Here is an 18,217-nt window from a genome sequence, read left to right as displayed (position 1 = left end):
GGTATAAAAAATTTGATTAACGCGTTTCTAAAGGAAGGAATTCTTATCTGTGATATATATTAAAAAATCGCAAAAATAGAAGTGACGTGTTTGTACAATACAAGGTTGCAAAAGAACAACGAAGTATCTTAAGTATTTACACTGTGATTTAAACAAATACCAAGAATACTCCTAGACGTAAAATTCCTTGCTTGAAAATGTATTTCACAAAAATTTGTTGAATTTAATTTAATTTTTATATTTCTGGTAATTTTAAATTGAAAAATCAAGACGTTAAAATAGATGTCAATGAAAGTGTTTGTTTAAGCCTGCCTTAATATTTTTCCTTAATTGAACCTTTGTTCTAATATAATTATATAAAACTAGACTGTTGAAAAATAAGTTCGTGAGACTTCAAAAATCAAAGCATAGTTCAATTTTCCAAAATTAGAACTCGCATGGCTATCTACATATAATTGCTTCTTCGACGTGTTGATTGGTGACGTTGGTCTTTTAAAATCCCCAAAACAATGATCATTAGAAAGATTAAAAAATAAGAATGTAGATATGTTGGTATAAAAATAAATTTAATCGAAATGATGTCACTTTTCACCAATTTTCACAACTCTGACACACTCCCATACAAGAAAACTAACGTATTCTCTATGAATACGTAGTCTCTATGAATGCCAAGCATATATATCGCGTGTTCATCACATCCTATTCAACCGTAAAGGACGACGTGAAACTGTCCGACTATTGTGGCGAATACAATATGACTCGCTAAACGTATAATACATATGTACGTCGACTGTCCGCAAATATTTGCTTCGAATAAGCTTGATAAATCCATGGTTCTGTGCGAGCCGGAGGGCTCTGTTTGTACTTGTTATTTAAGGCGAATCACTAATTGTGGCTCGTTCGCAATCACAATTTGACGGCAGGAGATCTTCGAAACAAGCTCGGAATTTCAAACAGAATCTCCTTCGTTTCAGCAGCGCTGAGAGATATATTCAGAATAAATTTCACTGTAAATTTCATTTCACCATTTTAAAATGTATATTTCAATAAAAATTAAGTCATTTGCATGCTGTTGAATATTTAAACTACTTCCGAGCGACCACAAATACGTAATTCCACAACAAATCGATCACTTCTTGCATTTCATTTCAGAGATTTTGTTAAAATTCAAACATTTTTGCGATTCGTATGAAATTAAGGGAGTAATTTGAGTCATTGTTATCTGGTTATACAGGGTGTGACCGGATGAGTGGTACAACCGAGCAGAGGGTGATACTACATGTAAAAATAAGTCGAAAAAAAGGAATAACATTTTTTCCTTTGACGCTTCGTTTTCGAGGAAATCGAGTTGGAAAATTCTATCCAGTACGCGTGCACTGGACCAATAAGGCAATAATATGTACGCGTCAACAAGGACTGTACTTTGAACAGTTCATTTAATAATGTTACGTAATTAACGTTACAATTGTCAATGACATTAATAAATGTATTATCCATACATTAACATTTTTTATTTAGAATACATGTCTAAACCTAGAGACGGTACAGTGCACGCGTACTGGATCGAATTTTCAAACTCGAAAAAATGTTATTACTTTTCTTTTTGACTTATTTTTACATTTAGTATCAACCTCTGCTCGGTTGTACCGCCCGTACAGCCACACCCCGTATAAATAAATGTTTATCCTTGAAACTATTAGTGATACTCGATTCGTTTTTACGTTGTTTTCATAAAAAAGGATCGATTTTCTTCTGATTCAAAAAACTCTTGGATTCCAAATCAATGTTTGATTTTTTTTTTTATCAGATCATATCTCATTTAGTAGCTTCTTGTACGTCCTTCGATTCAACAGTATAACTATAAAACTACTAAAATTAAATAAACAAAACTATGCAAAAAAAGCTAGAAATTCAATGCTATGCTTGTATTATATTTTTAAACAGTTTTAACCGTCAATCTAAATAAAAATGAACGTCACGGAGTTAAGAAAAATAGGATTCTCACGTTCAACGCGCTTTTTATTCTCACCCAGCTTAGGTGCTTAATATCCTATGTAATAATTGCTCGACGTCGATGCACAGAATCACTTTGCTGCCAACGGCGTGATAGATCGGATCAAACCTTGCGATACATCCATGCAACCAGTCGCATGAATAGCTATGAAATAAAACCAATACTCTTCCAATATTCAATGTTCTATCAGCTCCGTTACGTGGTCGACAATACAATGATTCTACACACACTGTCGCGTACTTAACATGCATGAAGGTAGATATACGAAATATCAAAGCAGAAAGGATTTAATTCGCGTGTCAAAAGTTATTTTTTCTTTTATTCATAGACCATATTCAATTAAAAAGTACTTCTCTTAGGATTTAAACAAAATATTTAGTAAAAAATGTTCTGCTGTTGGTAGTAAAAATACGTTCTTATTAAAATTAATAAATGACAGTAAATTCTATTTAATTTTTTGTTTGTTGTGAAATCTATTTTCGTTAAAGGCCGACTAATAAGAACTTTTTACTAGCATTCAATAAAATAAATTCATTATTAAATGACATTAGACAAATGCCAAGGAAACCAACGCGAGCTCGACAATTTCTTTCATATTTATTGTCGTGCTTTGCCTCAATAAACGGCGCCCAAAAAGATCAAAGTATCTAAAAAGGACACCATTTAAATCCGATACAAATTCTTAAGCCCTGACATACACTTCTAATCCTACTCCAAGGTGTCAGCTACAAATTTTCCTCTATTCAGGCGGCTCACAGATAGATGGAATCGAGGAAACTGCAACAGTGGATGCCCTCAAACTCTGGCATCGATTTTCCCCCGCGTAACTTTCACCGTGTACGTTCATTTCTCACAAAATGTTTCGGACGGCATCAAAGTTGCAAGACTCGACCGTGCTTCGGAAATTTCTTTACCCCGTGACGTAGAAAAATATCGACTGTCGAGAATGTTGCCACCTTTTGTAGCGTTCCATTTACGCCGGACGTCCGGCAATAATGCAGTTCATTCCGCGTATTCCAAAAGTCTTTAGAAAGAGCAATAGCAGCCGGTGGAAGTAGTGGTGCTAACTGATGGCAGAAGTTGGCCGGAGGGGACCAGCACGTCGGTAGGGTCAATACGAGAAGTGGAGACACTTCAGAGGTCAGGAAGAGCAAAGAGCCGGCTTGCCATCGACTCCTTCTATAAAACCCTCGTCGTTTGTCTACCTTCCATGTCAAGCGACCTAGTTTTGCCCAACTGACGAGGATACTCAAAATCCCCCGTGTACCTGACGTGAAAGGAACCATGTTCCTGAAAATCGCTATGCCCCGATGTATTCACGCTTGTATCACTCTTTTAAACCTCATTCTTCTAGCTGTACCTCGGCTTAATCCTCGACGACACTCTCGCTGGGGACGAACTAGCAACTTCAAACGATTTGCGAGAGTATTTGTCGAACTTCTCACAGCTGACGTAATATGATTTTTCACGCAAATTAATTTAAAGGGACAATATATTTTAATAAGGTGTGTTCTTCAGTGATTATTTTATTTTCTACTTCTAGATTCGTTTTCGATACGTCGATGTAGAATTTTGTGTTTGTAGATTCGTAGATTTTGGGTTGATCTGCAAGGTGCATAATGCTTTCGTGTATCTTAATCATACGGAATGGTGTTTTCTATAACACTCGTCGGCATCTATCAATTTAACTCGTTTCTATTTAAATTAATTTCATTATAGAAATATATTTTTAGAGGACCTCGAAACTTTCGAAACAGAAGAGACTTTAAAAGCAGTTTTCTGTCGTAATTTTCAAGCGTTAACTAATTCTAGAAACATTGTGAAAGTGTTGAGACAAATGAATCCTATTGCTATTTCAAGGTGTATATTTTTCACTTCCAAAGGAACATAGGAGTGAAATTCAATACAGAGCACAGACCTTAGAAGTAAATGTTGTTGAATGTTAATTAACACTGGAGGGGCTGTCAAATTTGAGACAAAAGAATCCTATTGCTATTTCAAGGTGCATATTTTTCACTTCCAAAGGAACATTGGAGTGAAATTCTGGACAGAGCACTATGGCATGAGGAAGAAACTAAATGCCTATTGCATTCATGCTATTATTCGCAGAGGTGGCTCTTGGTTTCCCCCCGAAAGGGTACTCACGGCAGGAACCACTAGGAGGTGGACATGGACCACTTGCTTGACCATAAATTCTTCAGGACTGATCTTGGATACTAGAACTAGGTTCCGACACCTCGAACGATCGTCTATAGAATGTCATGGCCACTCCCGCCTAAAAGATGTATAAAGAGACTAGGACTCATGAATCAATACTGCTATTAATACTAAAACTATCGACACTCAACTCATGGCTCTACTATATCATTGAAAATATATGTATAATTGATTATATAAATCAATGAGTCAAATAGAATACGTGTAATATAAATATAATAAATAATGCATGAAGTACATCGACTGACTTGGTAGTTCTATTGTTAACCATTTGAGATTCAACCAGATCTAACGTAAACAAAATTTGTCGCCTCTCAGTTGACACGTAAAATCTAATGGCAAAACTGAGATTATCTTTTCGAATTCTCTATGACAATGATAAGCTTTGGAATACAATTTTTTCTGTGTAGTAGTACTTCACACGTGAAGTAACACAATGGCGTTGATCTTATCTGCAAGAAGTTTAATAACTTCATTCGTACCAATAGTATAGCAACAGCATACATTTAAGGTGAATATTAATTGAGTATGCATTGGAATAACGAAAATTGTATTTTTTCACATTTATTTTCTTCTAACATTTATGCCACATGTAACTTCTAAACTAAAGTAACAATTTACCTCTTTATCCATGATGTGCTTCGAGTCATGAAACAATTCAGAAGCGTACTACGTATAGTAGCTTGAACCGTGCCATAAGCGGCTGGAAAAGGAATTAATTAATGCTGCTTGGTATGCAGAGAGTGTCGAATTATAATAATTGGTGGAAGCTCCTACATGATAGGAATCTGTACCTCGCAGAGCAGACAATTTGGAACTCAGTGTTCGTCGAGCAGAGATAAGCAAAATTCTAATTTAGGATAAAAAGTAAACAACTTTCGATACGAGTTTTGCCTTCAACAAAAATTACGTAAGTGATTCATATGCCAATAATAAAGACCTACAAAGAATTTTCATTTAGTCTACTGATCTGATAAAATTTCTGTCTTTCACCGTTGTTGGGTAAACAGCGTCCACGCATACCCAAGCAGTGCTGTGAACTACAGGATAAGTAGATTGGAAGTGGTCGGTGGTGGTCCCACGAAAGCCTCAGATTGGCTTAAATGGTACCCCGAGGGTTGGCAGAAGAGGTTGACAGGATTGAGTGTTCCCCAGTTACTCCAAAGCCTCAGGGTTGACAGGGTGTCCCCACTCTCCTTTCGGTCGACTGGGCCATTAGGGTGGCAGTGGTAGAGCTTTGGCTCGCTGAGTGAGTCGCAGTTAATCAACTCTGCCACTGCCTACGCAGAGAGTCTCTATTAGAGACAGCAAAGGTTTAGGGAGGCGATGTGGATCGTCCAATGTGGATACACTGGGCTTGCAGCTCTCTGTCATACTGGAAGTTCGAACCAGAAGTGCGGATGCGCTGACTGGGTGTATCCCAATCCCGATACCCAATGAGGGGAGGGGTAGGCTGGTATAGGTCAAGTGTCTAACTACAACATAGCCGCCTTAGGGATCATTCACATCCAGTGGTAGGGTTGTGTGGAATGCAGCTGGTGTAATGGATGGTGTTACAAAGAGAACACGACAGTTATTATTTGAACCCTTTGCACTCGAGAGGTGACTCTCAGTCACCATTAGGTTTCATGCAGCAAATCTACAATACCTAATGTTTCTTTAGGGTTAATTTCTTTGAAGCTCGAAGTGTCGATAAAATGATTGTCGACGAGGTAAAGGTGACCTTATTTTCAAATCTAGATAGCTCAGAATTCATGGCAATAGAATGCTGAGAAACATCTCGAGTCGCTGGTAGATACCAGAAAAAAAGGCCTCGAGTGCAAAGGGTTAATTTATCAAAGAGGGTGAAATTCTTAATACTAAAGCGTTTATTTTCGTTAGCTTTGAACCTAATAGTTATCGAATAGTTGAACGTTTTGCACTTGAGAGGTGATTCCCAGTCACCATTAGGTTTCACGAAGCAAATCTATCTATCAGGAGTAATGTTTCTTTATGTTTAATTTCTTTGGAACTCGAAGTGTCAATATAACGATTGTCGGTGAGGTAAAGGTGAGCTTATTCTCAAATCGAGATAGCTCAGAATTCATGGCAATAGAATGCTAAGAAACATCTCGAGTTGCTGGTAGATACCAGAAAAAAAGGCCTCGAGTGCAAAGAGTTAACCAGCCTGCATTTCTTTGAAGAAACGAACGATGGTTTACTAAAAGACACAGAGTCAATAAGAAATTCTGATTTTCTCTCCGAATTATTCTTGATACTCCTGCTCATTCAGTTTTAACACTAAACCTACCGACATTTATTTGTATCTATTTATACCGTGATCGATTAAATGACTGGTTTTAAAGACACTATTTTCAATTGCACAAACAAATATTTCATGCGATACTAAGTCCCATAATACATGTAACAAGTGTTTATAATTTGTATATTCTATATAAAGACTGTATACAAAAGTTGGAAAATGGTTGTTTGACCGGTCGTGGTAAGTTTAGTGTTAAAAATATGGAAATACACATAATAGTAGTGTCTTGATTTTGAAAATCTTTTGAAGCAGCAGAGGGATGTGTATGGTAGGGCGAGGTTTCTAAAATTCATGCGAATTAGACACTAACTTGTGTTTGAGGAATGTCTGCAACGATATTTGAGGATGATATCTGAGTAACTTTGCTGTTTCGATGTTTCCTTTTTATTTCATCGACAAAGTCAATGTTACTAAGAAGTTAGAAGTAGATCTCCAAGCTGCTTTAGTTAGTACATGCTTAGCTGTTTAGCTGCTTAAGTTAGTAGTCGATACATTTTCTTGGAATTTATTTTCAGTTGTTTTACCTTTTGATAGAAGGAACGTCTCCGTTTATCAGCGTTTAAGCGAAGATATTTGATCTTATCAAATCTGGGTATCGATTTGCTATTAAAATAGAATTGCGGTCAATTAGTTTTGGATTTTCACTGTGTGACCTTTCTCACTGTCAGGCATCTGGAAGACTGAATATCTGGAAGTTTTCATCGAGATTATTTAACAACCCACTTTTCTATTATTCTTCAGCACCGTTAATTATTTATTTCATATAGTTAAGTTTGTATTGATTTTATTCCTACGGAATTACTTTTATTTATACTCATAATTTCTAATATGCCAAAAGCCAAGTTCTTTTGTTTAAGGGTTTCACCACTTTCGGGATTACACCCGAATTTTCAGCCTTTTCCAAGAATTTTTATTGAAGCGATAACAAGATTTTGTTTATATTAAAGTACACTATTGTATTGTGTCAGTAATCAAATAGAAACGAATTCTTGATTTTTTCATTTTTACAAAAATGACAGTTTGCCAGATGATTTAGTGGAGCGTCTGAAAAATAAATGGTTTTGCGGTGCTGGGTACGATAACTCAAACCAGGTTCAAGCTAGAACAGTGAAACAAAATTAATTAGTTTCCTTAATCCAAAAGTTAGTGAAATACATAGCCGTTTTCAAAAATATATATTTTCAATAAAATACCATCGCTCTAAAGTAACAAAAAAAATACAAATATTAATACAATAAAAAAATCCTACGTATTTCACTAGAAAAACATATGATGATCGCATAAAAAGAGATTCAACTCGGTTAATTGAAAATTGGCGAGGCTAGAGTGCCCATCGATTTTCAAAATACTGTTTCTGAAAAAACGCACTTAAAGCTTTCGTTACGCTGACGCGCGCTTGTACTTCTGTAACTCAAACATACCCTTGCACTTTCGATATCGATTTCTAGTTAACCACATGTCATTTTCGTATTGTATATCGAGTACTTTAAGCAAAATATAATTCAATTTCATGATAAGACCAAAATGGTGTTACCTCTTAAATAATTATAGTTCTGTAGATGACACCTAAAAATCAAAACTTTAATCGACATTCCATCTTAATTTAAATACACTTCATTCGTCGCAAGGATCAATCCTTTCTTTCAATTAGTAAAATTGACAAGACTTCGTCACCGTTCATTTTATTGGATTAGGATTAGTTGTCGATATATTTAGTAGCCTTATACACGAACAGGTTTATTGGATGTTTCGTCGTTCTCGATGGTCTTCTTTGTAATGAAGACGGTAGGTCAAACCTCCAGTGTGCCTCGTTCGTGTATAACCGGCTTTAGGTGGCAGATAAAAGCCAAGTTCTTTTGTTGCCTCTGGAACGAAAGTATTATTGACCGTATCCACATTATTAAAGTTCAACCGCGATCTTTTGTTGCAGGAGTTTCTGTTAGCCATAGACGTAACATCCAGTGGAACGCCGGAAGAAAAACTGAAATGGGCCTTCCGCATGTACGATGTCGATGGAAATGGCGTAATCGATATTCAAGAAATGACGAAGATCGTGCAGGTATTGTGTACTGCTTATTAAAAATCCCAGCATGGCTCCGATCTGAAACATTTTTAAGAAGGTTAATATTTTTATTTGTATTTAAATAAAAAAGAAATTTGAACGAAATGGAATTCCATTAATTTATTGTACGTAGCGCATTTTTATAAATGCGACCTATTTCAAGAATGGATTTAGTACCCAAGTACCAGTAAAAGGAATTCATAGGAACTTATATTTCATTTTGCTTTGTGTTTCTGACTTGTTGTCATTTTTGAATTAACGAAGTGCTCTAGATGATTATTTTGATAAACCAGAAAACATGAAATAATTTTTAGAAGCATTTACTTCATGTTGCTTATCATATAGTCCAAGCAATCATAGTTCATATGCTTTAAAAAAATAAAAATTAACACTACAATGAATTCATTTCATCTGTTCCATTAATTTTTATCAGTTTACTATCATCTACAAATAACTCCTACTTTTTAATCTATTTGATTACGTGCTACTATCCTTACTGAATATTTATCTCCCATTTATTTTATATTATTATATATTTCATTATATACAATCTATGTGTATCTGTTTATTGAACAATTGATGTGCAACTACAATTTTCGTTGGAATTTTTGTAACCAGACTTCTCATCAAATTCCTTCATTATACATATCACGTAAAAAATACCAATTCGAACAATTATGATGTCTAAAATATAAATTGATTTTCTACATATAATATTTCGTAAATCTGCTCGTCACTTGAAACGATAAATTGAAGAAATTAGCAACGTACATCGAAAGCAATGTTGGTCACGGTAAACCATTAAAGTAGCGTGATGCAAAAAGTAACCGCTGCCTTTTTGCGCTTAATACGGAGTAGTATGCAAATATGTGACGGTCAACTTGGTTCGATTTCTCCAAACGTTAACATTATTTGCAAAGCATTCGAGGTAGACTGAAGCTGCACGCGAATTCGATTCTGAAGACTATCAGCACACGCTGGGAATTTGATTAAAATCGGCGATTGTGATATCAAAACCTAGGGCGATGTGACGTAAAATCGCTCGTTACGGGTACTATAGTTGAAGTTAAACGAATATACGTGAACGTTCCCATTAAGTGGGTAATGCCAATATAGCGTTTATTAGGTTGACCACATGAAACTGCCGATACTCGACCAGTCGAAGGTTGACTGCGGTTAATAAAGTTAACGTAAAGTAATATATCCATTGAGGTCTATATATAGTATCTCTATAACGTTACTGTGCTCTTCAATTTCAGTTCATTATTGAGCTGTTGTTGCTACTATGTAGTTCTCTCAATAGCAGAGTAATATCGTTAACGAGAGAGTTTGGAATCCTCTTTGATATAAATTCAAATTGAAACAAACGATATAATAAAGTATAAGGAACGAAACCTGCATGTTCACGAGTATTTTAAAATACATCACGTTATAGAACATTTTTTTTCTGTGGAAAGTAATACAAAGACTGAGTAACAGCTTGACTCTCGTATATTTCAACCTACGTAATAAATATTAGCAAAAGTTCGTGCGTTTTTTACGTTGTTTCAGTTTGGGCAATTTTTTGAAGTCATTAAAATTACTTCATATGCAAGTGTTATATATCGTTTTGTAGCTTTTGAAAAGCTCTTTTACATTTAATTATTAGCTACATTAATTTATTGATCGTTTTAGTAAAATCATGAACAAATTTTGAGATTCGAGTACTTTTACGTCACTCCTGAAAGCAAGAATTTAAAGCTTAGCGTCATATGACAAAATTGTATTCTGCATTTACAATTCAATTTTTTACGTGGAATCATCCCCTACTCGCTTGTACCATCAGTTATGGGACACCCTCTATATACATTAAACATGGTACAAGATCTTATGGGTCAGCGATGGTTCAAAGCCGTTTTTCTGTAATAAAAAAATAGAGTATTTTTAAATACAAGGTTTCCTCATCATTCCAAGAAAGACAAACTTTAATCCACTTTTAAAATATTGTATAACTGTATCATAACCGTCAAACGTATTTTTTGTTTAATTGCTTTTAATTTTACGATTTAGATAGACACCCTACTAGGTTTTGGTCAAGTTTTCGATCTGTCTCGAATATTTTTAAACAAATTAATCTTCAACTTTCATGAGCATGATCTAGAATAAAGTGTAAAATTAAATCAATCCACTATGATCATGGAACAAACGCCTAACCGATGGGTCAATCCTTACAGTGATAACCTATTTTAAACTTCAAATATCACGAAGCTGTCGACTGAGCATTGTTATTTCCATAGCAATTCATACGACTCGTGTGCGCAAGTAGGTTAGTCCAGTCTAAGTTTGACGTTTTGGAAGGTTCGAGGCTGCTCTGTAGCAGAGATGAGCAAACTTTTATTGGAATAATAGATGGTGAACAAAGGCGCATGCACGTTGTGATTTATTCGCGATATTTATTCAATTGAACAGTTGTGCAAATAACTTTTTGCTCGATCATTTTGATATCTAATTTAATTGTGCAATTCAAATTCTAATTACGTAGCGCTGTCTATCTTTTATTAATAATTTGGAAATATTATGTGAAGAGTAATATAACTTTGTATAAAATCTTATGTTACCCATTCTGTACAAAAGGTTTTATATTTATAGTTTAACAAATTAATAATACACAAACATCATGTAAAATGTTTGGAGAGCCATGAAATATGAATTAATAATACTATAACAATGTAAACTTTAATCGGAACAAGGTACTGAAAAGTTCAAGAGCAGTAGTTCATTTGTTATGCTGTGTGCTAGAAACAACATTTACAAACTTTGAGGGCGTATACTCCTCATTAAACTAACAATTAGTAAATTAACAGGGACAATTACGTCGCAATACTTTTCAACTGAAGAATACAATTGTTTCGAGGAAGTAATGTTACCACAATTTTATTCAGTAAAATATTTATGGTGTACGTTACTAATGTGATTATTAAACCTTTTTTTGTGTAAACGTTAATTGTCTGTGCAATCTATTTAAATCTTTTACAAAGAATACGAGATTGAGATTGAGATTGATATAAATTGTTATAAATAAAGGAAGTATAAAAAGTGTCATGCACATCCTTCTTCAATTTACACATTTGATTTATGAATTACACCCCGCTCAGAAGTACGTGGACACTTCCTTAATAGAAATAAATATCTAATAAAAGTTGCGTATCTATTAATATCAATTATATAATTTATGTTTCGATATGTTTATGTTACATTAGCGAATATATTTTATTAATAGTTTTTTTCAATATCGCATTAGTAATGATATAAAAAACTATCGAGATAACTAGATAATGTTAAAATTTCTCTTGCCAAACTTGAATATTATTAATTTCCTCATTGTATCCGGAGTATAATATTATCTCATTGATTTTGTAATATTTCGTCATAAATGTTTTTGAAATATTGAACATTCGTTCTGAACTGTTCTATCTAAACGATTCCATGGTTCTACTATAAAATTGAATACGGCACTTAAAACATTTAATATTATTAAATGTCGTTAAATACACATCCAATATAGAATTTAGCAACAAAAGTTGTATAGTAATCATTTACGGTGTATATTAATTATTCATTGAAGATAGAAAATGTCCACATATTTATGAACGGGAGTGTACGTACATTATTCTTTGCACAAAAGAACAAGTCAGTTACGAACGTTATCAAAATAAAAAATTGTATCCAACTGGCATTAGTCTATCTACCTTTGCCGACTAAGTATCTTTTAATCATTTTAGTGTGGACGCCATCGTACTCTATAAACAATTTTGTATAACATATGACATACAGTCAATATAATAAGTATTTATACACGACCCATTTATTTTGAATTGGGTACTGTACGACTACTTCTTACACTGACTATAGAACATAACAATCGTACATTTCGATACATCACAAACTTCCATCGAAAGACCAGAACTGCATCAAATCGTAATCGCCCGCAATTTTTCTGTTCCCAGGCAATATACGACATGCTCGGTGCGTGTTCCAGTAATAGGCCAGCGGACAGCGCGGAGGAAAGAGCAAAGAACATCTTCGCAAAGATGGATGAGAACAATGACGGTCAGCTGACTCAGGACGAATTTTTGAAGGGTTGCCTCCAGGACGAGGAGCTCTCAAAGATGCTGGCTCCCTAATTCCGGGGCGTCGCTTACTAACGTCGTTCTCACAATGCCCAAATGAAGGAGACGTTCCACACCAAATACTAAGCAACCGAACAACTTCCTCGACAAAAACAATCTCAGAAACACCGATGTCTTGAATACGAACGATTTTTAGTACGAGATTACGCCACACGAATGCGGTCGTTGTTACGGTTTGACGAGAGAAATCCGTCTGAACGCGCGCAACGGTTCCCCCTCCCGCCTCCCAGACACAATCGACAAAGAGTGTTGACGATAATTAAAAAAAAAAAAAAAGAAAGAGAGAGAGAGAGAAATAAATAAATCGTTCGATTTTCTGTAAACGAACTCGCTGGATCTCGAGTCGAGTCACCGAATCACGTAATCTTCCCGAAGGAGTTCCCGCATACGAATTTGGAGAGGTACGCGCGAGATATACGTGAAACACGAGGACTATAAATCGTTTGGCGGCTTGGGATAAGAAGAAGAACAATCGTTCGCGTCTCGCCAAACGAAGGAAATGAAAAAAAGCAAACAGAACGGAGCCTGAAACACTTCAGATACCGAACGGAAAGAGGACAACGATTCGCATCGACGATTCTGCCAGGAGGGCAATCACCGATCGACGATTTCGCGTTGCATCTAAGCAGGACTTTATGATACCGGGGCGATTTATCGATTAATCGCATCGGAGCGACGTTTGTTAACCAACCGATGCTGCTATGACAAGTATCGTATGATTGATGTTTAAGGTAAACGTAACTACTAGACGTAAATTCGACGGGATTTTTCAATATTTCGAGATCGAACGAGACAGGCGGCCCACCCAAGCTCGTTTCGAACTTGAACAAGGGGGAAACAAATATAAGAGAAAAACAAAGCACTAGGCGAAGCACAAGGATGATTTCGCGGGTGATGATCAACACAACGAATCGCAATGACGGTACTGTCGAGTAGGTAGGGGAGATTCTCGATCGAGGAACACAGTTTTATATCGCACGATATGCGCGCCTCTCTTCCTAACAAACGTACAAAACTCTCGTCGTTGTGTCTTACGCGTGTGTAAAGAGCGTGCACGTCGTGATCAGAACTTTACGTTTTAGGTTTTTCCCAGAGAGAAGAAAAATATATATATGAAAAGTAAAAAACATTGTTTACAGTTGCCGCAAATTGTTACCCGTTGTGCTTGCGCCATTCAGTTCTCGACGATGCACGTGCAAGGCTCTTTCTTACGTAATGCACAATGGTCATGTTACGATTAATACAATAAATTTATTATATACGTCATGTAATATACACCTATTATACTACGCATACATTATTAACCGTTAGCGGTCCAAGTACTCATTCTAGGGATAGACAAAGTTTCGCGTTGCGTAGGTCCAAGTACTAGCATTTTTTATTTTATTTGAAAGTTCTTTAATTAAGTTTGACGTAAGGTGATTTATAAACTACGCGTTTTTTTTTTTGTTTCATTTTATTCACGCTATATGGAAAAATATATATCTCACGTTTCTCATGTAACGAATACGAATTCAATGTACAACATTTTTTGTTTATTTTTTTAACACTATATACCGGGAGCCTAATTATAGGCTCTTTAATTACAGTATGGAACGTGCAAGACACCTATTACTTGTGTTGTTAGTTGTCTACTTACAGTGTTCAATATGGGGAAACAGACGAGGCTTTTGGTGTAACTAGAACCAAAGTATGCAGAAGTTAATGTCAGCCTACATTAATGTAGAAAATCCTCTTCTAAATCGTAGACTGTTTCTAAATAATCTGGTAGTTGAAGTGTTAAAAACGAAAATAGAGATTTGCTAACGTATTTTCAAAGTTCCATGAAATTTACTCTGCAAAGAATTCCTCGCGAACTGTTTATTGTTACGAAACTCGTGATCAAATAGTACAATGTGTTCACGTTATAAATAACTAAGCAACACTCAAAAAATATACCCATCGTTTTTACTTGGCACTTTGTCTCTACAAATGCTTCGTTTATTTAACATTTTTCCTGCAAATAACGATCTAAATCTTTCGTCAGGTGATTTAAACACAGAAAATAAACCTATCGACTAAATTTTTCCTAATTACAATAAATAAAAGCTTCTCGTGATTGATCCAACCGACAACGTAATTTCTGTTCGTAAAAAATAGTCGAACTTGGCACTTTATCAACGCGTCGAAAACTTAGACCGCTAAGGGCTAATTACACGACAAATCTGTGTGTATACATGACATTCTACGTATATACGAATATATAGATAAATATATATTTAAATATATATATATTAGAATATATATTTGAATATGTACATATATACATATACGCATAATGTCATGCATATCATATTTAGGTATGATATATTTGTATTGTAAATGTACACCGCGGCCCACGCGTTCGCGAAGATGTCTTCGCAATCTGCATCAGATTCCGACGCTCCCAGCGTAGACGCAAATTCGAGGGCCGGTGATGCACCTCGAGGAAGTCATGTATTCATAAATGTTGTACCTATGTATATTGCTTGAAGATAAGGAGGCACGTTCGAAAGCTGAAATCGACGGTAGAGCCGAGATTACGAAACTTCGAGTTCGACGGAGAAATATAGCAGCGATATCGTCCTCCTAAATGTACCCCTCCCTGGCTTAACATTGGTTCGCGAAAGGATTATGTTACCACATCGTTAGCCTGATGCTGCTGTTCACAGAGTATCATGCGCAGAAATTTATTTTTTACCAAAAAATATAACGATTATATATTTCATGAAAAAATACAATGCGTTGAATGGAGCAAGATATCCAATACAACGCTGTGGGAGTTTAAGTTTTATTTTTAACATTCGAAACAAGAAATAGTTTTTTTTTTGTTTTTTTTTGTTTGTTTTTTAAAGTAAAAGAAAATCGTAAATTTTTTATTTATTAAAACACGAGAATTCATTCTGAATTATCTTCTTCATATTTTCTACAAAGTTCCGTTTCACTAGATATACCCACAGTCGATCCCATGAAAAAATAGAAACGTAATTTTAACCTAAGGACTCACAATGGACAAAGCATAATTACTATGTACCACGCCCGATAACGCCTAAGTAAATCGTAACTTTGCCTTACTGGCTGGCAATGTGTTAAATGTCTCTCCAGTAGCGCACCATTGTTTCGCGAAGGGACAATGTTAAGAACAATTCAATTCGCGATCGATGAATTCCTTTGTAATTGAGGACTTTCGAGGTCGATTGTGAAACAATTGGATCCAGCGCGTAGCGATTCTCTGCTATAACTTACCGGTACGCACGCAATCTTCTGCTACTTTCTATAGTCTTAGAACGGTGTTCGGTAGTTTCGTTTAATCTCTAATGTGTCATTCGACGAATCCACGTGTTCTTCCGGTTGTGTGCTAACAAATAATCTCACGGTTAACGTGGCTTGACGTAAATGGAAAACGTAAATTGTAGATAGAGTATCTAGGAATTTTAGGTAAATGTGTCTGTTCGAGAAAATGGGCAATACCGCTAGTTTCTTTTTATGAAAAAATGGACGAAACATCGCTAGATTCAACGTTCATTAGTCCTAGTTGTCTTTACATGGCCTCGTTTTCATTCTGATTTCTATGGTGCCAGTTTCGATCTATTATGTCTGTCCTTTGGATCCTGGGTATCTATTTCTTCTTTGCAATTGTCAAATGTTACTGGTTATCGTGGGGAGCAGGAAATTAGGCGTCTGCAAGGCTAGCACGGTTGAACAAAGATTTGAAATTATAAACAACAGTTGTACGTATGAAGATTCAAATAAGAACATTATTTTAAATAATTCAACGAAGATATTAAGGTATTTCTCTTTAAGGAAAATAATTCCTGCGAATTTCTTTCGCGAAACTTCACAGGATTTCTAGGTAATATATTGTGAAGTCATCTGGTGGCTCTGCTGATTCAGACACTTATTGCTTAGCTGGAGCGTTAATTCGTTCATGAATATTCAAGTAACCAGGAAGTAATTGTTTCTTGAAGTGTAAAGCTCATGCTAAAGGGAGTTAGCATATTGACACTACCATAGCGTTGTTGGATGATTCTCAGCACCACTGTTCCACCTTTTATTTTATGAATAAATATTCGTAAATAAGAATTATTGATTTTCTAAATGCATATTGATTTCTGTTATTTTTTTTAAAATGCTCGCTATGCATTGTTTATATCTATCTATTACGAATATATTCGCGAGTAAAAACAAGTTTGTATTTACAAAATAACTCAGCCGCACAAATTGTGAGAAAGCAACCAATGGAAAGTTTGGTTACGAAGCAGATGTATCCTAAACTTCCTCAACTAACAAACATGATATCACATTATTTCAAAGCTTAGTCTTCAAGACTCCTGAGATTCTGCTTCCGACAATAATGTTTCGTCGTTTCGACTAGACGAAAAGAAATAAACGTGTAACGTTTTCGTTCTCCTTCTATGTGTATTATAATTCAGACAAAAATTCAATTACTATAGGACACCGTCACGATGTCCTTTCAAGAAGGAAGTAAGAAACTCGATGTGTATTAGTGATAACATTCGACCAAACTCGTATTACTATTAGGTCGATCTAGTAAAATGCTCGTTTCTCTTCTTGAGCGAAGATTGTCGTTACTCAGAATCTATGAATTTATAAATCTCTACTAGACTGTCCTGTCGCTAAGACCCTCTCGAACGGTTTATAACGATAATATTGATACGAAACAGGTAGCGCTAACGAAATATCTGTGTACCGATATATATATACGCAGTCCATGCAATCGAAGTTTACGAAAAAAAGAAAAAACGCTCCCCATTACACGTGTAGTTATACATATATATATACTTTAGGCTAGGTACATATCATCGCCTCCCCTTGAAAAGCAAATCGAAGCAATAATTCTCACGTCGTTTCTTTTTCACTTCTTGTGTGCTTCGATCATACTTAACCATAATTTCAGTCAATTTAAACAAAACAGAAAAAAAAATGAACGAGAAAGTATTCTATTTATTGACACGATATTATTATTAACAAACACAGACGCACGCAAACGCGCGCACACAACACACACACACACACACACACACACACACATTAAATGTATTATATAAGAAGAAGTGTATATATTATTGGATATAATGTGTAGGAGGAAGAGGACCTATATTTTTTCGCTACAGTTTTGTAAATCGGTCACGTTGTTTTAAAAATATCAACAACTGCGTTGGTTTTTCCATAGGAATATATGTCGCGAAGTAATTCTGATGATACGCAAAAAAGACAAAGAGAATCAGAAAACTCTGCGCTGCCTCTTCTTTTTATTTGAAACAATGAAACGAAAGCGTGTTCGTCACTGTTCGTTTATATGATACACACTGTCACACGGATGCGCATACGCCGAGATATACAAGGCACCTCGTATGAAACGTTACAAGTTGTTTTCTTAGAAAATTATGAGGACATCCGCTTCATTTTTGTGT

General features: G+C 35.4%; 2 protein-coding genes across 6 annotated transcripts in view; both read left to right on the top strand.

Annotated features, from left to right (window-relative positions):
* Window positions 1-18,208, top strand: part of LOC128881080 (neuronal calcium sensor 2) — a 144,062-nt gene extending 125,854 nt beyond the window's left edge. For all 5 annotated transcript variants that reach the window (XM_054131774.1, XM_054131777.1, XM_054131773.1 and 2 more), the window contains 2 exons: window positions 8,464-8,592; window positions 12,582-18,208. In XM_054131774.1, the coding sequence (XP_053987749.1) occupies window positions 8,464-8,592; window positions 12,582-12,758 (306 nt within the window). In that variant the 3' untranslated portion in view covers window positions 12,759-18,208. The remainder of the gene's footprint in view (window positions 1-8,463; window positions 8,593-12,581) is intronic.
* The window catches only part of LOC128881079 (neurocalcin homolog), a 160,618-nt gene that overhangs the window by 126,018 nt on the left and 16,383 nt on the right, over window positions 1-18,217 (top strand). The gene's annotated exons all lie outside the window — the stretch shown is intronic.

Source organism: Hylaeus volcanicus, chromosome 8 (genome assembly GCF_026283585.1).
Source record: "Hylaeus volcanicus isolate JK05 chromosome 8, UHH_iyHylVolc1.0_haploid, whole genome shotgun sequence".
Lineage (NCBI taxonomy): Eukaryota > Metazoa > Arthropoda > Insecta > Hymenoptera > Colletidae > Hylaeus > Hylaeus volcanicus.
The sequence above is the reverse complement of the archived record's forward strand: the minus strand, read 5'-3'. Positions and strand labels throughout refer to the sequence as shown.